At 34.2% G+C, this 24567-nt stretch overlaps 4 protein-coding genes across 7 annotated transcripts; 2 read left to right on the forward strand and 2 right to left on the reverse strand.

Annotated features, from left to right (window-relative positions):
• Positions 1-1447: 1447 nt before the first annotated feature.
• LOC105974757 (coatomer subunit zeta-1) lies at positions 1448-4040 on the reverse strand. The gene is made up of 6 exons (XM_013000251.2): positions 3744-4040; positions 2930-3089; positions 2663-2810; positions 2504-2581; positions 1900-1984; positions 1448-1706 (listed from the first exon to the last, which is right to left on the reverse strand). Exons 1-6 carry the CDS (start codon positions 3762-3764, stop codon positions 1647-1649), a joined length of 552 nt encoding a protein of 183 aa, XP_012855705.1. The 5' UTR covers positions 3765-4040; the 3' UTR covers positions 1448-1646.
• Positions 4041-8618: 4578 nt separating this feature from the next.
• Positions 8619-10686, forward strand: LOC105970873 (protein IQ-DOMAIN 6). 4 transcript variants are annotated; one of them, XM_012996607.2, is made up of 5 exons: positions 8619-8889; positions 9002-9238; positions 9413-9622; positions 9707-9820; positions 9908-10686. In XM_012996607.2, the coding sequence occupies exons 1-5, from the start codon at positions 8824-8826 to the stop codon at positions 10463-10465; spliced, it is 1185 nt and encodes a 394-aa protein (XP_012852061.2). In that variant the 5' UTR covers positions 8619-8823; the 3' UTR covers positions 10466-10686. The 4 variants fall into 4 exon arrangements, with proteins under 4 accessions (XP_012852061.2, XP_012851471.2, XP_088672712.1 ...); XM_012996017.2 differs by having other exon boundaries at positions 8704-8889; positions 9704-9820; XM_088816586.1 differs by having other exon boundaries at positions 8745-8892; positions 9704-9820.
• Positions 10687-17725: 7039 nt separating this feature from the next.
• Positions 17726-20174, forward strand: LOC148770960 (uncharacterized). Its single transcript, XM_088816585.1, has 4 exons — positions 17726-17912; positions 18045-18268; positions 18609-18738; positions 18992-20174. The coding sequence occupies exons 2-4, from the start codon at positions 18076-18078 to the stop codon at positions 19902-19904; spliced, it is 1236 nt and encodes a 411-aa protein (XP_088672711.1). The 5' UTR covers positions 17726-17912; positions 18045-18075; the 3' UTR covers positions 19905-20174.
• A 1472-nt stretch (positions 20175-21646) lies between these two features.
• Positions 21647-24416, reverse strand: LOC105972345 (Ribosomal protein L34). The gene is made up of 3 exons (XM_012997630.2): positions 23930-24416; positions 22471-22570; positions 21647-21964 (listed from the first exon to the last, which is right to left on the reverse strand). The coding sequence occupies exons 1-3, from the start codon at positions 24225-24227 to the stop codon at positions 21892-21894; spliced, it is 471 nt and encodes a 156-aa protein (XP_012853084.1). The 5' UTR covers positions 24228-24416; the 3' UTR covers positions 21647-21891.
• Between the last annotated feature and the right edge of the window lie 151 nt (positions 24417-24567).

Below are 24567 nucleotides of genomic sequence, written 5' to 3' on the forward strand. Positions count from 1 at the left end.
TTATTTTCTTTGCGGTCTGCGAATGTGAAATTTGACATCCTCTAATCCACGTATACCATTTTGTACTTGTAAGATTGCGTAATTTTATTTTGGTACCCGAAGTAGCTAGGTCGTCATGAATAAAAACCAACCGACTAATTCAAGAAAATAATTAGTCGAAATAACGAGTTTTAAAACTTCAATTGTCCAATTTAAAATAACTTTTAATTTGAGACACTTTTGTAAGGGGAAAAAAAAAAGATATTTAAAAACAAAATAGGGACTATAAATAATTTCAAGCTATTATAATAAATTATTGATAATCCAACACCCAAAAAATACGTAAAGGGGAAATGTTTAGTAATTTGGACTTTTGTAAACTATTGGACCCAATATCAGAAAAATGTCAAAAGGTGGCAAATGAGAGGAACTTGCTTTGGAAAATCATGTAAAAAAGAAAGTTCCACTACTATTTTAATTCTTATCTCAATTATTTATTTAGTTTTCTTCTTCTTGGATTTTTTCGTAGACTTAGATGCTAAGTCATTTCTTCAATTTCATTATTATCAATTTTCCTTAGCTTAGACACTATTACTAGCGGAGTCAGAATTATAAGTTCGCGGAGTCGAATGCATTAAAACTTTTATGAGGGGGGCTGATAATGCTAATTATACATGATTTTTTTTTTAATATTTACATAAAACATAGGAATTCGAGAATTGTTGGGGGTTGTGACCCCTTTTGAACCTATACTGGCCTCGCCACTGGACACTATATAAATTGGAAATAAAATTATTGAAACTAAAAATATATATATTTATATATATATTGAAAAGGTATTGGCCTGCTATTTATACTATTTTTAGTCCCAACCCAATTGATGCTTAAAACGTGACCACGACTTATCTTATTCTCTTTCTTATAAAAACAAAAAAAAACTTATCTTATTTTGGCTTTCTCTCTCATAAAAAAATTCAACTGAGGATTATTCGAAGTTAGCAAATAAGCCAAAAAAAAAAAGGATTAATTTTGCCATTTGGAAACAAAACAATCCAGGCTGGGAGGATTAAAGGTGGGCAGTAGTTCTGTCTTATTGAGATTCATCAGAAAACCATATATTATTATCATTTTCTTTTAATATTAAAGTTATTTAGAAATAATTAATTTAGGCCTTGTTTGGTCGTATTAACTTAAATTATATTAGATTAAATTGTACTAGATCCCTAGTAACAAACTAATTAAAATTGTTCGTAATCTCGTGCTAAATGTGGTATCACGATACTATTCTTCGTAACCAAACATTAATCAGTACCAACAACTCATGTTTAAATGTGTTCGATAAGTCCATTTTGAAAGAAAATTTTGGCAAAATTTGTTTGTATTTGAATGAAAGTATTTTAAATATGCTTGTCCGAATATTTTATAAATGAAAATGAAGCAGCTATGTTTTAGGCACACAAAAAAAATATAGTGTCCAAGAAATCTATTGAAAATGAAATACAAAAAGAAACCACAAAAAAATTGCAGACATAATCTGATTTAGTATTTAGAACAGATAGAACCTCGACGAAAAATGAGCACAGACGAACTACAATTTAGGTAGGGGGAGCATCAAATAATCGATGCTTTTTTCAGATGTACTGTATGAGAATTGAGAAGAGATGGTTTCATCTTAGAAGTGATCTTGTCAAATGTTCGCGTGCGGTGGCCAGAGCTTGAGATATCGTCTGCAAATAACGATCCAAATTAGGACAACATTAAAAAACGAAGAACTGATCCATCGAACCTCGCATATATGCGGGCTTATAAACATTTGTTTTTTGTTTTATCGAGGGCATTTCTCTAAATGCGTCAAGTTTCATGGCAAAAAAACGTAAATAAAACAAAGCGATTTTTTTTTTTGTATAATTAAAACATCACCTGCTCAGAGAGTGGTGCCCCATCATCCATACTGTGGGTGGCTACTTTTCCAGCAATAATACTACCATCTGTTTCAAGAACAATCCTGCAATACACAAGTGTAATATGTTGGTAATCACGATTTGTCCCGATTAAAAGGATGAGGGAGAAACCAAGCAAGGAAATATCAGTCTCATGTAACAAGCCAGACAATCAAATTAATAAAATATTAACACGTATCTGAAGATATATACATTTTTCAGAAGTGTTCGTTACTTCGTGATATGAGAAAAGACAATGAAGACATGGTTAATGTGGATAATGCAGAAAGCTTCCACTATTTTGGATGATCAAGTTTTTTTTTACGGCTCAGGAGAATCAGCATTTTAATTTTCAAATATCTCATCTAATCAGTTTGTCAAGCAGAATTCTAGAGAACATGAAACGTAAAGGAAGGTAAATTCACGTTAAAAAAAAAACTTATATCGGCGGTTGATCATGCTAAAGCAGATGAATGTTGGGATTTCGAACAAAGAAATAATTTGAACTTAATAGTATTAAACCAATTTATAGGAGCAAGAATTAAATTATTTATCTGAAATTAGTCGCAAGGGTCATAACCTACCCTCCATCGATAATCTCATCAAGGCACAGAAGAATCAGATCCAAGTTCTCGAGCGCCTCCCTTTGTTCCACATTGTTCCTAAACAAACAATACACGATCAGAATGAATCGTTCATCGAGAAACAAATAATAGGCACCAACATGTTCATTAATATAAAACCTGAGGAGAAGAGTGACTGCATCAAAGAAGCCCTGTAGGACAGTAGCTAAAATCAGTTCATTTTCATCGTCTCCCCCAGTCACGAAAAAGTGCAGATCTTGAACAAACTTATACACGATAATGTTGCTCTCCAGCATTGTTATCTCCGCTTCAAACCACAAAATTAAGCAATTCAGATATCCCAAAAAGAAAAGAGAAAAAAATGTGATTTGTTTTAACGAGAAATTTATGACGTTCCCCGTAAATTGAGCTCAAGATTAAATGTACCTTCGTTACGCGCATTAGTCTTTTGAGTCTTGGTAAAAACGGACTTTTCAAATGCGAGTTTGGCACTATTTGTCGGCCAGTCATCTGAATAGTACTTGACAGCAACACGCTTCCCCTCGGAATCCAACAAAAGAATGTTCTTTATAGTCGGGCAAGCCTCCTACATTTTCGCGTGATCAAAATTACAGCCATAAATCATTGTTAACACCTACTTAACTAATTATCAAAATTCCTAATTACATTACTGATCACTTCATCATTCGCCAAAAACCAAAATTTATCAGATCATAGTCGCGCACACACACATTTTACGATAATTATAAAAGTGAACTCGTATATCCACTATTCATATTACTGATATTGTTCACACATACAGGGCACACGTGTGAATTGTGATCCCAAAATGCATCTCACACGCTTACACAAAAAATGCACGCACACAGTCCTGATTATATATTTCCTAATAAAAAATAATTATCACTCATAATCATCCAAATATCAAATTTAAGGTTCTGTTTGCCAATAAATATCTCCACACACACACACCGGGCAGCGATCAAAATGCTTGATTCTTCAAAGGAACTACATATAATTTACAAATTAACGATTATTTCTGAAAGGGATTGGATATAAAACACACAAATTATACGAATCAAAGGGAGATCAACAGGGGAATGCTGACATTTCAGATCTAAAATCAGCTACGAGCGAGAGAAAAAAAATGCAGAAAATATCAGATCTTGCGAATCGGGAAGTTGAGATCAACAATCCAGAAACAACAATTGAAGCAGAAAAATCACGAGAAGGAACTTACTTGACTGAGGAAGGTTGCCATTGCTAACGAACGAATTTGCAGAATGGAAATTTGGGAATTTTTTTGTTACTCTTGAATATAGCAAAGCTCTAATTTTTCTGAAGATCTCAGTTTGTTGATGTTTTGTTTGATGGGCCGCCAATTTATATGATTATTTGGGCCGGGCCAAGTTAATTCATGGAAAAATTAAAGTTTTATTTTGTATATATAATGTATTTGGAGTAGTACAAATTAAATATTTTCACCATTGAGAGATTCAAATGCATCGTCTAATTCATTTATATTATGTATTTAATATGGATAGAAGTTTGTTGATTTGTGATTCAATCTTATGGAAGTTGAATAATTGATACATCAAGAGGAGCTGGAGATCAAACGGTGGAGAATGGAGCAGCTCAGACAACCAATGACTGAAGAGTGTTAAGGCGGGGTTATATGGAGCTAACTTGTGGAATCTCTTGTGTTAAAGCGGTTATATGATGCATTTTAATTGCTTAGAGTTGATGTAAAATTTGATACTCTCGATTAATTATTGTTTTCTTGGATCGTTTGGTAAATGTATGCTCTCATTGAGTCGAACGACAATAAATTGGGTGTTCAATTGTTCGTGATATTTGTGTAATATTCTCTCATAATGGTACGATTTAGGTACCCTATGTACAATAGTACTCAATAATGGATATATATGTCTGGTTACAATTCAATTAAAACTCCTAATATTTAATTCTATAGTAATAAACCCCTAATTAGTATTAACAGTTTGCGTTAACCCACCTTTTCACACATTTCAGAACAGATTCATAACAAAGTTTTAATCAGCAGAAAAAAATCCTTAAAATAATTGCAAAAAAAAAAAAAAAGGGCAAAATTTCTCCTACAACTAATAATAATAATAATAATATATTACAAAATAATAAAAATAGTAGTTAGGGGGTGTAGAAGGTGGGGCCACACTTGCATTTCCAGCCCTCGGGCTCGTAATTGGTGTACTGGAGCGTGGTGGTGGGCACCTGAATAGCTTCACACGGCATGCAACCGTAGCACTTGTGCTCGCAGCTCGGCGGGCTTGACCCTGCTCTTTGCATTTCCCTTTTTGCCCCTCCCTCTCTCACTACTAATTCCACTCTCTTCTTCATAATCATGCCCTTCTTAATTTATTATTATTATAATTGAAAATAAAATAATAATAATTTAATTTAATTTTTTTTTTTAATATATGGATATGATGATTTGAGACAAATGGTATACAGATGATGTGTGTATATATATATATGTATATACCTGGAGTGAGGTCTGATGAGTTGTTTGCAGTGGCTTGGTATTTAGGAGTGTGCCTGCTGATCAAGAATATATGTTTTCATCACATATTTTTGATAAACAATATTTACCAAAATAGAAAAATACATATATAAAATTAGAATATTATTACCAGCAGCAGCAGCAAAAGCATGTGGAGAGTGAAATATTCTGGCGGTTGAACCGCCATTAGGCAAAGAAAGGATAATGTGCAGAAGCAATACAAGAAAGCAACATATGCTTGTTGCCCTCATGATTCTATTTTATGAGAGAGAAACGAGGAGAGAGAGATTGAGAGAGAGAGAGAGAGAGAGAGAGAGAAGTTTGTATAGTAGAAGACTTGGATCTTGCTGGAAGAGGGCATGCAAGATTGCTAAATATAAACAAGGGGCCGTAATTCTTTCCTAAATAACAACAAAATTTTCCCATTTCCCCAAATCACACACATCTCTCTCTCTCTCTCTCTAACACACACACACATACTGTAGCATAAGTATAGGCAGAGATCATATACAGAGTAGTATGTAGAGACTACAGAGGTGTTGCTTAAGAAAGAAGAGAATCTAATTAATTAATTAATTAATTAATTATATAAACTGATGAAAAAGGAGTTTCTTGAAATTTTACTAGTAGATTCATTTGCACAAGCAATACCAATGTTGGGATCCTCATAGCATAGCCTCCCTTTTCTCTCTGACACTACATTCCAAAACTGGTATAAATAAATAAAATTCAAATTAAAAAGGCTGCAAAAAAAAAAAGGAAAAAAAAAACTAATTTTAATTTTCAATAAATGTCTGAAACATTCATTCATTCATTCATTCATTTTCAGTCAGTCAGTAGCAGAAGCCAGAAGGGAAAAGATGGGGTAATAAGTTAGTTAATCAGATCCAAACTAGTACACTACTTAACGTGTATATATATATATATATATATATATATGATACAGTCATACAGAGCTGGCAAACTAATGAAGAAAGCTGATATATAGATAGACACCTTTTCGATGCTGCTTCAGATTTCTGATTCTCTGCATTGAGCCTACTGGGATTATTATTATATAATATATTTGGAATGTTTTATTTTTTTTAATTAATATATTAATCCATAAAAATAAAAGAATTAATGGAAATGAGAGGGGAATTGATGAAACACAGCAGTCAATAAATAGGTAGAGAACTCTGAAATGTCTTTCAGTGATTGAGCTGTGACTCACTGTTCATGGATTTGATTACACACTGATTCTCTTCATTTATGGTACCCTCTCATCTTTTCTTATTCAACCTTTTGAATTTTTTTCCCTCACTTATTTCAAGATATATATATAAAAAAAGAATTTAAACTTTTTTTTTTCCCGGTTTAGTTCATAACATAATTTTCAAATGGCGTCGATTTTGATCCGAAATTTTCAATCTTTGGAATTATATATATATATATATATTTTTTGTAGAGTTACATTATTATTTACAACTGAAATTTCTATTTTGTTTTCAACTAGTTACTGACCGATTCGTGCGATTTCTATCATATATCGAATGATTATAGTCGATTATTAATTGATTTAAACTTTGAATTGCCGTTTTAAATCTTTTAGACCCGAAAAATGCAATTTTTTTTATTAAAATATTAATTTCGATCCAACCCCAACATGTAAACAATAATGCAATAATTTGGTAATAATATAAACAAAATCAATCAAATTCGGGAAAAAAACTCGCACATTTTATATGAAGGACATTCAACGAGTACACAGCATACATTCAACTATCGACTTATCTAACATCACAAAGAACGAACAAAAGAACGTGCAAAACTCCACTTACAAACTATTTCTTCGGCAGAACTGATCCGACTATAGCTTCAACTTCTTCCTTTGCACGTTGAAACACACTCGGTCCCTTGACTTCATCCACCGCAGTGTTCTCATCAATGTCGTCACTTTTCCCGTGCGTTTCTTCGTGATGGTGAGGCGATTTATCACTATCAATCACCGCCTCGTTCTCATTTTTCGACTTCTTGATTACGTTTTGCGAACTTGCACCTTCGTCTACTAGACGTACAAGTGTATAACGTCAATTATTAATATCCCCATTTGACATAAGTTCATCTCCATAACAAGCAAACAACAACGACGAGATACACAACTAGCATAAATTTCTAAACGAATCTATAATGGGAGTGACGAACACATGTTTATGTAATAACCATAAACGTTGTATCATTACATCATACTATTGTTCTACAATTCCAATATTAATAATATATTTTTTTTTTCAAGAATTCTAAATTACTTTAGCATTTTATTTATAAAAAAAATTGTCCGCTTCGGCTACAAAATACGTGCGACGTTGCGATGGAATTGGACACATATATACAATTACACACACACACACACACACACACACACACACACAAAAGGTTATTACTTAATCCTATTTGTAAATTAGCGATAGAAGAGTACAATGTGAATTCTAAATCCAATTGGCTTTCACAAGCTCATCTCACGATTACTTCATTCTCAAATTTTTCCCCAAAAACATTTCCCCTAAACCTAATTAAAATAAGCCCCAAAATGCATCCAAACATTGACAAGTTTTCCTTAAAATAAAAATTGAATCTTTGGTAAGAATTCTTCTTCTATAACAACACCGAGTAGTTGAAAATCACCCAATACATAAGACTTGAAGCAGAAAATCAGCTAAAACAGCTAAATTACAGTACAGCCCCAAATCAAGTGTAGATGAAAATAAAAAAAAAAATTGTGAAAATAAGGGCGAATTTAGTAAAACCTAAACATGAAAACGAAATTTCGTACCAGAGTGAGAAACTGCGAACTCGGTTCCTTTTTGTTCTGCCATTGGGAATTTCTGGTTTTTGCAACCGACTGATGTTCAATAATCTGTCAGCACCCCGAGGTAAGGTACATTAACACCCTTTTAAGGGGTTGAATGTAAGAAATTTACAACCTGTAGGGGTATTTATGTAATTAATTAAAACTAAGGGGTTTTTTTTTTATTTTTGTTGTTGTTAAATATAATCACGGGCCAAGAATGATCCTATTTTTATGAAATTTATGGGGAAAATATAGTTTTCACCCCTCAAGTTTGTACTAATTTCACATTCGTTCCCCTATGTTCATGAAACACATATTTAGTCCCTTAAGTTTCAAAAATTCAAAACTTTCAGGTCATTTCCGTTAAAACTTATGGAATAAAACGTGTGCCCATTACTTACTGCCCCTTAACTGACGGACTAAAGTTTAGTTCATGAAAATGACCAAAAATGTTCAATTACTGAAACACGATGGACCAAATGTATTTTTTCTGAACATGGATGACGAAATGTGAAATTAGTACAAACGTGAGGGGTGAAAACTACAATTGTCCCAAAATCTAGTGAACATTTTTAAATAGGCCCATTCTCTAGAAAATGAAGGCCCAATACTTTGAATGAATATGGCCCACCTAAAAAAAAGGAAAATAAATACACTTAACCCGGGAAACTACGTCGTATTGATCAATTTCAAACTGAAGAAAAGCAATCCTTAAAGTCCTCGAAGAAATACTATCCGTTGGAACTTTCCATTTCCTTGCTTCCATCTTTAATATTCTTTTTCTCCTTTCAAAATTTCAAATTTCAAAAATTGCACTCCGCTCCTCTCCTCTCCAGTATTAAATTTAAGAAAAATCGCTCCAATTTTCGAGAATTCCCATCGTTTCTGCAAAACCCCCATCTGCTTTTCCTTTCTTCTATTTTGTCTTCTTCTGAATTTCTCTCTGCAAAAATGGGTGCTTCTGGAAAGTGGATCAAATCTCTGATCGGACTCAAAAAACCCTCCGTTAACGAACCCGTAAGCCAGGTTCTTTGAAATTATTTCTTCCGATTTTCTGCAGAAATTGCCAGCTGAATAAAAAGCCAATTTCTAATTTATTTTCTGGTTTTTTTGGATTGTTTTGATTTAGGAGAAAGGGGGTGGTAAGGGCAGGAAGTGGAAGCTATGGAGGACTGGGTCTGGTGGCGGCAAAGGCGGCGGCGGCGATGCGGCGGAGACCGACGGATCAGAGGCTTCTTCCTACGCTTTTGATTCCGAGATGGCGGCCGCCGTCGCTGCTCTGGCCAAAGCTTCCCCCAAGGATTTCATGGTCGTCCGCCGTGAGTGGGCTGCTGTCCGAATTCAGACAATTTTTCGTGCTTTTCTGGTAATAAATAATAAATCCTCTGTTTTTTTCCTACATTTTTATTTTTTACAAAATTTAATTTACAAAACTCAATTTTTATTTACTGAGAGTCATCTTGTAAGCCAATGTGGTAGTCAAAACAAGTTTCTTTGTCTAATTAAGCCATTTTTTTTCTGTTAAATATAAAATCGAAAGGCTCGGCGAGCATTGAGAGCTTTAAAAGCATTGGTTCGACTACAAGCTATAGTCCGAGGGCGGCTCGTTAGAAAGCAAGCCGCCGTAACCCTAAGGTGCATGCAAGCCCTAGTTAGGGTTCAAGCTAGGGTTCGGGCTCAGTGCACCCAATCATGCGCCGGGGACGCGCCCGAGTATTCAAACCTAGTTGATCCCCTAAAAATTTCCGAGGTTTGATTATTTTAAAATATGATGGCATTTTAATGTTAGAAACCGAAAATTAAATTTTTTTTTTTTTGGCGGTGAAAATAGCAGAGTGGGTGGTGCGATAGGCGTGGGACCGTGGGAGAAGTGATGTCGAAGTTGCAAATGAAGCAAGAAGGAGCAATCAAGAGGGAGAGAGCTATTGCATATGCTCTTTCTCAACAGGTAGTTAATTAGTTAATTAATTAAAAAAAAATCGAAACTTTTGAAAGATTTGTTCGACTAATCTCGAACCTTGTAAAAAAAATGCAGCAATTCCGAAAAACACCTTCGAGAACGAACAAGAACAACAATCTAGAGCTCCCTTGGTTGGAGCGTTGGATGGCGAACAAGCCATGGGAGACGAGGAGGCTAAGAGAGGAATATTCGCCAAACGATTCCTCCGAAATTATCACAACGCCAACTCCTACAAAGACAAGAACACCCTCATCGAAAGTTTCGATGAGCTGTCAGATTCTCTCCGACCCGTTTTCCGACGAGAGCATGACTTCGAATTCGTCGACAACGACTTCCGAAAATCCAGGATCGAACGAAAATAACAACGGCACAAAGCCTAATTACATGAGTTTGACCAGGTCAACCAAGGCTAAGCAGAGGCCTTGTACGTACAACTCGATATCGAGCAACGGTGGATTGTTCCATAGGCACTCGGTGGAGGATTTGCCAATGCTGCGTAGGAAACCTAGTCCGTTGTCGAAGGTGAAGGGAAGGAGAAGTGCCGATGCGGATCTTTATTCGGTGGATTTGTGCAAGGATCTTTACCCTCCGATTCGATTCGATGGGGTTAGCGGTCGAGATTATTACAAGTGAATCGAGCGAGGGTTTGTTAATTAGTTTTGCATTATTAATTTGAGTTCAACAGCTTGTTGTCCTTGACAGTTGTGTGTGTTTTTTTTAGGTGTGGGTTGAAGTTTCACTGTTAGTTTGACATTGTTAAGGTTGATTTTACATAGTATAGAACAAACTGTACTAATGGATTTTGTGAGTGATTTGCTTGTGTTATCATACATACATTTTTTTTTTGTGTAAAATTAATTACATTAAATTGTTTGAAAAATATTCTAAATGGTAATATGGTAATATTGTTACAAGTTGTTATTGGTTTTGAGTGTATTATAAGACTTTCTTGTAATGGGTTTTGTCTTGAAAACAAAGGCAGCTGCAAATCATGAAATAGTTTGCTTCTTCTTCTTCTTGTTTAATTTGTGTGACTCCACAATATCTCCAAAACAACCAAATTTGTCACTTGCTAATTAATTAACTAACTAATTTATTTAGTCACATTAATAAACTTAATAGTGGAAATGTAACTAGGAGTGTGAACAAGCCGAACTCGACTGGTTTGGCAGGCTCGAGCTCGAGTCCATTTTGACGAGCTCATCGAGTATTTTTTCTTAACCTCGAGCTCACTTTTTTTAAGTAATTTATTTATATTATTATTTTTTTATAATTAAACCTATTTATATTATAATTAATAATTAAAAAACAAACAATTACAGTAATATTTTTATTTTTATTTTTTATATGTATTTTTATATTATTATATTATTTAAATTTAAAATAAAATAAAAAAAATAAAAAAATAAAAATAAGAATAAAGCGCGCGAGCCGGCGTGTGAGCTCATGAACAACTAAGAAAAAACTAGAACTCAAAAAACTCAAGTTCGAGCTTTTGTCGAGCCAACTCATCGATATCACGAGCCGGCTTCCGTTACTACCCTTAAATGAAACCATATTTATTTTCTTAAAAAAATAAAAAAAAATAAAATGAAAAAGACTACGTCTTAGCCCATTGGGCCCATGAATTTCATTTTAGAAACTACTTGAAAAGGAAAATTGACTTTAGAAGTTGACCTATATACATACATACATACCGTATATGTATCTATCTATATTTCTTTGTGCTCATAAAATGGTATAAAACAAAACAGAACCTAAGCTTATGTCACATTGTGGTTCATCATATAGAGCAATGGAGCCTGCTGCCATTAATTCTTGCATGTGCAATCAAGATTCTTTTTTTTCTTTTTCTTTTTTTTTTTTTATAATTTTTTTTTTTAATAATTTCCCTATAATTTTTAATTATATTAAAAAAGAAAAAAATGAACTTCGATCACAAGATATGTTTTTGAAGTAATTTATCTTATACCAACCACAAAATATATCAACATATATTTTTCTGTTTGGCTACAAAACCAAAACAAGTATTGCTTTGCCAAGAATTTACCATTGATTTTGACCTTTCATTACTGAATATGTGATTTTCTCTTAATATAATTATATAAAAAAATATATATTAAAAAAACAAAGAGAAAATAATGGGTTGATAGAGATTAATTATTGTCCTTGGATGAGATATCTCTTGCATTTAATGTTTGGCTGATGATGACGAAATTATTTTAACTGTCAAATTAAAATAAAAATAACAATTCTTCAAGTTTCATGTGATCCAGCAAACTTTGAAGATGTCAATTCTAATATATATATATATATATATATATATATATATATATATATATATATATATATATATACACACATGTTTTTTTATATTTGACTGATTAATTAAAATATTTTTGTATGAGGATTATTCGGCCTAAATTCAATCATGTTAGTCCCAATTAGGTTTCATTAGTTAAATGCTACGTACGATGAATTTCATTGAATGTATCAGATATTGCCATAAGGTAATCAAGCGTTTGTTCTATGCTACTCTCGTTGAACTTCCCTATGTTAGATTATATTTTGTATTATACGCGTTTATAATTACGTGTTTTACAGACAACCGTACATATGTTTGTGTAAATTAAATGTGGAAAACAAGCCGATGTAGGGTTTAATTTCATGAAGAAGAAAAACGAAGATACAAAAATCACGATCATATTAATTTCGATCGTTTAAGTAATTATTTATATCGATATATGAGAATGAAAACGTTTAATCGTGTGCACGATTAAGATTTATATATATTTACACACTATCTTGTTAATTCATGATTTACTATTATGTGAATATAGTCTATATTTTTTTGCCACAATATTGTACATGATGATCTACACAATTTAGCTGAGCGTATCTCTTGTGTGAAAAAAAAAACTAGGAGGGACACATATTATTCTTAAACAATTAATAATATATATATATATATATATATATATATATATATATATATATATATATATATATATATATATATATCAAACTATTATTTAATGTTGTCCACATCTTTAACCTTTACCAACTAATAAAAATTTAATGCATCATAAATTGATTCCACTAATTATCATCAATGCGCTACATAATTTTATTGTTCCAATTCTTACACTGCATTCATGGACTACCTCATTTTATAAGAAGAAAAAATTATATATATACACACTCTATGTAACGCGAAAACTTCAACTTCGTGTTTCGGAAATGTTTCGTGTCCGAAAATTGAGGACACTTGTCAAACATCTTATAGCCCATTTTGCAACTTCTAAATAGTTAGATATACATTTGAATAGCAAATTTTTAAATATTTTTGTTGCTTGCCTAATTATTTATATGATTCAATGATCAATTGCATATTGATAGTCAATAGTAAATTTTATTTTGAATATTTTGTATGAAAATATATAAAATACAGAAAACCCTAATAAACTTCATCTGTTACTTATTACTGTGCATGGTATCAATGAAATTAAATGTTGCACCTGGTTTTTTAGTCAATTGTTTTTTTTTCCAAATTTTTGAGTTAATTTCAATATTAGTTGATCAAAACAAAGAAGATGCACATTCATAATATATAAATGCATTATATATATATATATGCTCAAAAGAATGGAATTGCATGCATCTTATAATTATGACTTGGAAAAAATAAAAAATGAACCATATGTTGCAAAATGATTTGCATCTTACAAGAGAAAACACACACACACACACACACACTTAGGTCTAAACAAAAAAACAAGAAGCTGAAACAGGCAATTTTTTTCATGTTGGACAAAGGGGTGATGAAACAACCTCAGAAAGGATCAAATACAAGAAAGACAAGACTCCACCGTTTAATTTTGACGTCGGCGGCAATGGCTTTCGTAATGAGAGAGAGAGAGAGAGAGAGAGAGAGAGAGAGAGAGAGAGAGAGAGAGAGAGAGAGAGAGAGAGAGAGAGAGAGAGAGAGAGAGAGAGAGAGATTGCTAAATTAGGATCATCACTTGTTTTGTTCTCTTTGTGGCAAAGAAAGTAGTATACAAAGCAAAACCCTTTTCACTTGTTGGTATTTTCATGTTTATTTGTTTATTCGGTTGTTGCCATGTTTGTTTCCTTAATATTTTTTGCATGCAATTAATTAACATAATCAAAGTTAATTAGTGCCACGGCCATCCGAAATGATGCATAATCGGCCGATCGAACGGACATTGTTGATCGGAATTTAAACAGAGGTAATTCATCGCGGCGCTCTTTTGTAGCGGATCGAGCAACATGAAGTACACAAAATAATTAATCATAATTTTCGATATTACTTTTACAGAAAAATAAACAAATCTAGAAACTGAAAGTTACAAACATATATCTTTATATTAAGGGTCTATTAGATATAACCCCCTCAAACATTCAAATAATAGGGGTAGACCCAAATTTATATTTCCATTTTGATAACAGCCCAAATTTTTCCTAATTACATAATTACCCTCAATCAAATCCCACAAAACCCGTTACTTTACCTTTTGAAATAAAATCAAATCCCTAATCAAATCCCTTCCTATTTTTCCGTTAAATCACTATCATCCCAAATCCACTATCGAATAAACTGCAAAACCTCCCAGAACAACTTCCCGGTACGGCCGATTGAAAGGGGAAGACGTCTGCACTGCCGTGAAACGACGATTTTCGTGCACTCCGAGCAAGCTGTCGTAGGTACGTCATCGCCACTCGCTGAATCGCTATCATCCATCGATTTGTTGATATGTTTTGGCTAAATCGACTATTACGTTTGTGTAATTGCAGATCTGTTATAATCGCATACCGAATTCGAGCACTTAATCAGTGATATTGCAACAATTGATGGGCAGAACATCCACCAGAAGTGATATCGTCTTTGGTCGCCGCCGTCGCCGTCGCCGTCACTGCTCCAATCTAGGGTTACTCAAATCTAGGATTACTCAAATCTAGGGTTTTGATAATTCTTCGGCCCATAGTTGATTAACGAGATGCATAGTCGAATTACATCTGTATTAATATACTATCCCATATCATTTAAAAGACTATCCCACTGGTATAATTTTACTATGGATCTCGTTAATCGACTATGGGCCGAAGAATCATCAAAACCCTAGATTTGAGAAGTGACGGCGGCGGATTTGTGTTTTAAAATTAATAGACTATCTCATATCTTTTAATAGACTATCCCATGTACCTAATTCGACTATGGGTTTAGTTAATTGACTATTGGAAAAATAATAATATATATGGAAACTGAATAATATGTTTGTTTGAAATCATTTTCCTTATTATATGAAAACGATTAAGGTAAATAATAATATATATGAAAAAATAATAATATATATGGAAACTGAATAATATGTTTGTTTGGAATACTAATCAATTAGGGTAATTTTCCTTATATCATGTAATAGACTATCTTATTGATCTAATTCGACTATGGATCTCGTTAATCGACTATGGATCCCGTATTATTCAACCACATAGTATATTAATAATTTCAATATAGTACATTGATCTGCTATGATAGTATATTACGGTTATAGTAGTGATATGAATTGTGTTACAAACAATATACCACTGAAATGACAAGAACATTGAGAACAACACCAACGTAAAGTATTCCAACATAACCAATAAAATAGTACATTAATAATCTCATAATTTCAATCTAGGGTTTTGATAAAATACATAAAACACATCATAACACAATCAAACCAATATGTCGAGTTAAAAAACTCTAGTACATTAATAATCTCATAATAGTATAATAAAATGATAATGGTAGTATCATACGGTATTCATAATAGTATACTACTGTATTACAACGGTTTAAAACTTAACCGAAGTTACCGAGCCATTACATCGTAAACACCTCTTTATAGCAACCAACCTCCCAAACCTCAACAACATCCGTACGAAATTCGCCATCGAAAAAACCTATAATCATGAAACAAAATTAAAAATGCAGAATACTAAAAAATGATTAAATAGACTGCAAATACATTTGAATGACAATACATTAATATCATAAAAAATAAACTTAAAATGCAAAATCCATACGCTAATTTAAAAAAGACTACGAACTATATTTTAATGTACTACCCAGCACACTTAAATCGGATGTTATAAACAAATAAACCAACTATCGACCGGGATCAGACTCATGAACTCCACGACGGCGGACAATTATTTCAATTAATGCGTAAACCAACTACGATGTTCATATAAAACAACTCTGGTCCGATATACGTGAACCATCCTCATCTAACTCTGTCAATCCTCTTCCAAACAAAAATCATCCGCCAAAAAATAACGATGTATATATGACGGAATAATTTTGTTAAAAAAACATTCTACTTAATAGAATCAAGTATCAACACAACTCTTAACAATTTCTAACCACCGTAATCGACAATCCTAGACATTGAGCGAAAAATAAAAACAAATAACGCATTCATACCCAGTTAACAACGTCCAACAACGAACACTCAAATTCGATCCTATTTCAACGACGGTGCAGAAATCTTCAAAGACGATAAAAAACCTCTGGAACGCTGAAGAGAACCTTCGAAAAATATTGTACACGATTTGATATAACGGCCAATGATCTCACGTAATTTTATTCCGTGATTTTAGGCAACGTATCAGCAAATCTCAAATCACGTAGTAAAGGAAATAAATGCCTTTTAAAAATAAAACAAGGGTATTAAAGGCAAATTATATAATATATTTTGCCAAGTTGGCAAAATTGGGTCTATCTCAAACAGGGGAAAAAAAATTGGATCTACCTCATTAGAAAATATGAACAAGGGGGTTATCCCTAATAAATCCTTATATTAATATATCCTTCTGTAGACATATCTTTACAAGTTTTAATTAAATACAAAATTAAATACTTTAATTTGATGACAAACCTAAATCCCTTCTTCATGGCAGATAATTAATTCAATTCTTGATTTATTACATGTGTATTACATATATGTTCAATACGAGGTAACATATGAATCAAAAAATCCATCTTATTATAAATATATAATCCAAATGTCTCTCTAGGAAATATCACCTAAAATTAAGGGTTGGGGGCTGGGGCCCCCCTACAGAAACTGCATATATATTATCTGGAGTAAACTGCAAATACTACCCCTGTGTTATCTCGAAATAGCAGAAACCCCCCTGTGATAAACAAACTAGCAAAAACCCCCCTGTGAAATTTAGTCAAAGGCAGAATCCCCCCTAGCTGATTTTTTAGACTTGAAATGACAAAATTGTCCCTCAAAATGTATTTATATATATACATATTATATGTATATTTATTCTTTTTAATTTGTTTGTTTAGAAATTAAAAAAAATAGTAAACAACTAAATTGATTATTTTTTAAATAAAATATTTATAAAATATAAGAATTTATTAATTGCAAGACACCAGGGGTATTTGTGTCTTTTTATATCAAGTCAACCCAAAAATAGTTCCATAGGGGGGTTTTTGCTATTTAAATAATTTCACAGGGGAGGTTTTTGCTAGTTTATTTATCACAGGGGGGTTTTTGCTATTTCGAGATTATACAGGGGTAGTTTTTGCAGTTTACTCATATTATCTGTAGTCCTACACATTTGTTTTTACGTAATTCATTTTATCATAAATATTGCTTTTAAAAGAAAACTAGCTGTAAGCAAATAAGAAATAATTATTTCACATAATTAATATAAATAAATAATAAAAAATAAAAAAGAAAAAGAAAAAAGGAGAAGGGCCCCACAAATTTTGCATGGCTGACTCGTGGTATGTATACGGGTTGCTCATTGCTTGGCTGTAGTAAGAAAACCCTCGCTATAAAACACACACACACCCCACACACACACACACATCAAAGTGTACATGTTCTATACACATATATGTATGTATATTGTGCAGCAGCTTTTTTAGCACCATGAATTGAGAGAGAGAGAGAGAGAGAGAGAGAGAGAGAGAGAGAGAGAGAGAGAGAGAGAGAGAGAGAGAGAGAGAGAGAGAGAGAGAGAGATCTAGAGGGCCCTGATAGCCGTCATGGTATGTACCACCAAACTCTTACACATTAAATTTCACAATCTCCATTGATATCCTCGCAGGCCCCCGGCCCCTCTCTCTATTTTCTCTCTCACACAGTGGTGTGTGTGTGTGTGTGTGTGTTTTGTTTTGCAGATATTTTGAAACAGAGTTGTTGGTTGATTTTATGTGTCAGAAGAAGATCTGCAGAGAGAAACAAATAAAAATGGGGCAGCAGCAGCAGCAGAACCACCACCACAGCTGTTGCAACAAACAGAAAGTGAAGAGAGGGCTTTGGTCTCCCGAAGAAGACGAGAAGCTCGTCACCTTCATCTCCACCTTCGGCCATGGCTGCTGGAGCACTGTTCCCAGGCTCGCTGGTCTCTCTTCCTTTTTTCTTTCTCTGTATATCTGTTTTCTTAATGTGTGTTTTTTTTTGGAGAATGGGTTTATTTTTTGTCCCTGAAGAAAGCAAGAAAAAAACACACACACACACACGTGTGTGTGTGTGTGTTTGGATTTTCAAGAAAACCATAAAAAAGCTTGCTTATACTTACAAAACACACACTAAAATCTCACAAATAGTGCATGCATTCATGATTTGATTCAGCATATGTATATATATATATATATATATATATATATATATGCATGCATTCCACATTTACACACAGTGACAGTGACTGTGTGTGTGTGTTTTTGTTGATTAATAATAATTAGGGTTGCAAAGGTGTGGAAAAAGCTGCAGGCTGAGATGGATAAATTATCTGAGGCCAGATCTAAAGAGAGGAAGCTTCTCTCAACATGAAGCTCATCTCATCATCCATCTTCACTCCCTAGTCGGAAACAGGTCCACCCTTTCTTCCTTAATCCAATCCAAATTTTCTTTTATTATTTAATTAATTATTTATATATATATATGTTTTATATGTATATGTGTGTGTGTAACCCTCATGAATTAAATCACTTCTGTCATTTCATGTTAGACACATAAATATATACATACATAGAACGAATATATATATATGTGCATGCAAAATGACAAATTAATTTTCTTTTAGAAAAAAAACAAATTAATTAAATTTGAAATTTTTGGGCTGCAGGTGGGCCCAGATAGCGAAGCACCTCCCTGGAAGAACAGATAACGAGGTGAAGAATTTCTGGAACTCCACTATCAAGAAAAAGCTCGCCGCCCATCAGAAGAAGCTCGCCGCCGCCGCCGCCAAGGCTACCTTAATCTCCCCGAACAATCTTCCTATCGCCGCCGCCGCCGGAATGATTCCCCTCCATATGGACCAAATCTACATCCCCAAACCCTACCAGGGTTTCGACCCTATCGAAGCTCGATTCAACCAGGTCATGAACAATTACCACCATGCATATTTCGCACCACCACCACCGCCGCCGCCGCCGCCGCCGCCGCCTGCGGCGGCGGCGCCCCATTTCGTTCCGTTCATCCCTTACAACAACAACAACAACAATCCTCCTCATCAGTACTACATCAACCCACAGTTTCAGGACAACGTCGAAACAAACCCTAACCTCAATTATCAAGACGACGACGATTTCGAGTTCCGGTTCGAGTTGGAATACGCTAATTACCATCCCGTCGATACTCCACCGATTCCCGACGAGACTTCGTCAATGGCGGCGGCGGTGCAAGAAACCCAAGCTCAAGACGACCAGGGTTCATCATCAATGGCGGCCGCCGTGCAGTACTCTTCATCTGCTGCTTCGCAAGAGCCTCTTGATCTCGACGAATTCGGTGGGATTACGTCACCAGGGTTTGATCTCTCCGCGATTGATGGACTCGATATGCTGCCAGCTTCTCCAAACCCGATGGACTACTTCGAATCTTTCCTGGATTCCATCCCTGTGCCGCCGAGCCCCTTGTCATTCGGCGGCTCCGCCAACTACGCCGCCTTGTCTCCGCCGTCATGCGGCGGTGGGGGCGGCGACTCTTTCGACCTCGACGACTGCAGCTTCTCCTCCATCTGGGGTCCTGATGAGCTATGATGATGATACATGAGAAGTTAATTATCAGTAAACCTTAAACTTTCTAGTTTTGTATTTTCTGCTCAGAAATATATATACATGTAATGTAAGCCTATATATATATATATATATATCTATATCTATATGTATGCATCTTTCAGTTTGTCAGCTTAATTTGTTAATTCCCCCCTTTTGTTTTTCAGTTCGAAACTTCAGTTTCAAATATCTGTATGTATTATTATATGTACTTGCATTTTGGAACTGATTAATAAATAATTTCTGATTATAATTCTTGTATGTATTTTATATATATATATATATATATATATAATGATGTTGATGGGTTTTTGTACATTTGGTTTTATGACTGCAGTTCATAGCTTTTGTCTGTGAGTTTAATGTAATTTATGATGCAAGAATTTCTCCCACACTTAAATGTGGAAAGAGGTCAGAAAATTATCTGACACACACGCGGCCTGCACGCGCTTGTGTAAGAAGAAATTACATTTAGATATTCTTTTGTATTGTTGTGCAATATGAAGATTTAAATATTATTTTTTGGGATATAATTTGAATAAATAATTGCAGAATTATAAATTATTGGAACTTTGTGTAATCTCAATTTCAATTTCGGACAAGTAGGGAAAATTTTCTTATCATTTCTTGAAATACAATCAATCTATTTTCGTTTTGTTGTTTTATTTAAGAGTTCTAAAATTAAATAAAAAATAAAAAAATTAGAGTATGCCTATGTAAATATAAAAGAAAAAAATAAAATAAAGAAATCGACAAATCACCATTCCAAATGTGCATGTGTCAGACACTCATGTTTCATGTGTCTACGTGCTTGTTTTAAGGATACAAGTGTATAGAATAAACTCTCACACACATCGGTGTGTGTGCATTTGGCAAACAGGTTAGTGTGTGTATATGTGTGTTTGTGTGTGTAAAATTGGTGAGTGTATCTATCTATTAGGGCTGTGCGTTGGTTGGTTTGGGTAAAAACCAGGCAGAAAACCAACCCAACCCATCCAACCAACTTTAGTAAATATTGGAAACCGTTATCGACCCATTTTACATGGGTTGGGTGATGGTTGAGAACCAATTTGGTGGGTCGGTTGGTGGTTTGGTTGATGGGTCATCCATCTAAATTTTTTTTTTAATTTTTTTTAATATTTTATTAGTTATTTCAACGCTATACCTTTTATAAATTAAATGTGACTAGTTCAACAATATTCAAAATAAAAGATTCAAAACATTACGGGCATATATATTGCAATTAAACATAAATATTTCAACAAATAATAATCGTCCAAATATTTAGGCTATGTTGTAAAATTAAAATAGTTCAAATTAGATAATTATGTTAGATTTATTGCTTTTAGGATTTTGTCAATATTAGACAATTTAATAAATGTGATATAAAATAGAAATTTGAAATTAAAAATATTAAACATTTTAATTAAAATTAATAAATAATAAATTAATAAATAAAGTTGGTTGGCCGATATTACCCGACTAACCAACTTTTTAGCATATTAGAAACCATTATCGACCCAACTATACATGGGTTGGTTGATATTATCGACCCAACTTAAATGGGTCGGTTGATGGTTGATTATCCATCACAAATTATGGGTCAAAAATGGGTTGGTTGGTGGTTAAAACCGATCCATGCACAGCCCTACTATCTATATCTCTTGTAGTAGGCGTTTTCTTCCTGTGAATGTACAAATAAGACAAAACACACACACACACCAATATTAGGTGAATTAATTCAGTAATACTGAAAGAAATATGTCAATTATCAGACCAGTAAATCAAAGAAAAACATAATATGCATAAATTTAATTTTCTTAAAAAAAAAAAAAAGCTACAGCCTACAGTACACTTATTATTGCACAGTAAACTCCAAATAGTCAATCAAAATTTCCACAATTGTCTGTGCTACTGACCAAATCAACTTTGCATGTGGACTTGACTTCGGTGGAAGCTTCCAGAAGCTTCATCACGCCGTGATTCTAAAACGGCCCTTTGCGACTCTCCGAGCAATAACTCTTCGGCCACCCTTTGTTGCTTTTCTGTTCACGATGGAAAAAACATATGTATTAATCACTAACACAAGGGGTATACTAGAATCAAGCTGCTGTAATAAATTTTTGTCCTCGTATATGGCTGGTGCAGTTATCAAACGGAATATCCGAAAGCATGTTGTTCTTCACAAGAAGGTGAAATTTTCACATATAAAATAGGAAGTGACGGATGCAGGTTTTCGTACGAGAGCCTAAAATAGGAAAATTGGAGCAAATATCTGCTTCAAGAAAATCAGGGCATTTAATAGCCGTGATATTTGTGCAAAATAAGAGATTAATAAATGATAGGACAAAAGCCTTTTTCGCACTGGAATTAACAAACGAAGAAAGGCATGCAAGAATGGAAAATTAAAGGGAGTCAGCAGCTATATGACGTCAGGTTGAGCAACCACTATTTCTGCTCAAGCGCGTGCATGAACATCAGTACGTACATGCGCTTGGGGTGTGCATATGTGTGTCTGTGTGTGTGAGTGTGAGAGAGAGAGAGAGGAGACCTAGCAAAGAATCCATGTGTCCGTTTGCGCCTGATGTTGCTCGGTTGATAGGTCCTCTTTGGTAATAAAATCATTGGCTCATTTGACGAAGACTCATCTCCTATGGGAAGGCAAGAAGAAGAATATATCACACATCAATTCCGGAAAGTAAGAATCGACAAACATAAAGAAACGCCAATTTAACATCCGTTCTTCACAATTAAATGGGAATCAATGACGTATATGTTGCCCTATCAAATTGAAACATAGAGAAGCACGACTGACAAAAGATTGGTAGAATATAAATGCTGACCGCTATAAAAGTGCGTAAAAAGTTTCGTAAACGACAATGCAAGATTGTGTTCATGACCTCACATTTCCCACCGCATTTACGGGCTTTTAAAAAGGAACCCTTTGTCCTCAAGAACAAGATCCGGCCAAACACGACCTGACAAAACCACCTCAATAAAGACATAATCTTTTCGGACCAGTTTTTTTAACATTGACGTAATCCGTTAGACCAGAGACAAGCAAGGCCAGTTACTTTAATCAACTTCTTTAAAAAGGAACCCTTTGTCCTCAACAACAAGATCCGGACAAACGCGACCTGACAAAACCTCCTAAATGAAGGCATAATCTTTTAGGAGCTGTTTTCTTTTTTTACCATTAGCATTATTTCTCAGACCAGACACAAGCGAGGCAGTAACTTTTGATCAATTTCCAACCACGACTGGAAACGTGTCCAGAAAGTCAAAGATTTGACTGGAAGTCCAGAAATAGTAGATATTCATAGTAAGAAGTCGCTCCATTAACATATTTTTTTACGAAACACAGTTCACTATTTGTCACTTTTACAAGGCTAAATTTTTTTGTCTAGTGATACAAACAGCATACATGCTGGAAACAGGACGACCATAACATGATTCACTTTTTAATTAACATTATCTAAACATAAGTCCCATCCGTCTATCAAGCATTTTGGAAACCTATAAACATCAAATCTATCAAAAACCAAAGGGTTAATAAATCATACATATAAAACATTTGACTATGACTCTTAACAAAGATCTATCCTATAAACTTGCTGTGTTACCTGCATTCGCCAAAGTAATGATCAAAACTAGACGACTATGTCGGTTAACTATAGCTCTATCCAATCAGTTCCAAACAGAGCAAAAATCATAGAATTCTAGCATGTCAATCCAGCTTCAAGGTACAGTTTTCTCCATTACTAAGATCGTTACAGCATTATTGACATCAATCGCGCAAAGTTGAAGCGATGATACACAATGCTGCAAACGAGACAGCATAGAAGACTGCTACAGTAGTAGGATTCAACGATCTCGGATGTTTGGATAATAGTAATAATGTCAATAACCACAAGTACAGCAAAAACACGAGCTCAATTAACTAGCCTAAAATCCAATTTTCAAAAGCAAAATCGACAATGAATCTGAACGGAAGGAATTTAAAAATTTACCGTCGGGCAGGAAGAACGGGAGAGAAGGAATGCCACAAGGGTAGAGGAAACCTTCGAATGAGATCTTCCTGAGCGATTCGGCGTCGTTTTGATTCTGCGGGAAATGCAGCGGCGGCAGCAGCGGCGGCGGCGGCGGCGTGTGTGACTGAGAAGCAAACAAAGAGGGAAAGAATTTCGATGAAGAGATCAATTCGGGGGTCCGTGATGTGAGGGGATTCGGGTCGGGAAGCACAGTCCGGGTGAGGAATCGGGTCATCAGAGAAACTCCGGGGCGGATTAGGGTTTTGGAAGACGCCATTTTTTGGGGAAATTGGGGGAGATCACTCCTCAGTATTAAACTGCTAAAACCCTAAGATGTAGCCTTCGAGTTTGTTTGCTTTCATTTTGTCTAAAAAAAAAATCATTTTCTACATTAGAAAATATTTGATAATATTTTATTTGGAAAATATATTTTCTTATTCTTCTAAAAATTGATTAATAAGTATGTAATTAAATGATTAGATTTTGATTTGAAGAAGCATCTGGGAAATAATTTTAAGGGTCCATTTGAGATACACCCCTAGAATGAAAAATAAATAGGGATAGGTCCACTCCTAAAATTCTTTCTTTGAGATACCCCTGGAGAGGCAAAAATACTA

This window comes from Erythranthe guttata, chromosome 4, assembly GCF_056151865.1.
Source record: "Erythranthe guttata isolate IM_541 chromosome 4, IM_541, whole genome shotgun sequence".
Taxonomy (NCBI): domain Eukaryota; kingdom Viridiplantae; phylum Streptophyta; class Magnoliopsida; order Lamiales; family Phrymaceae; genus Erythranthe; species Erythranthe guttata.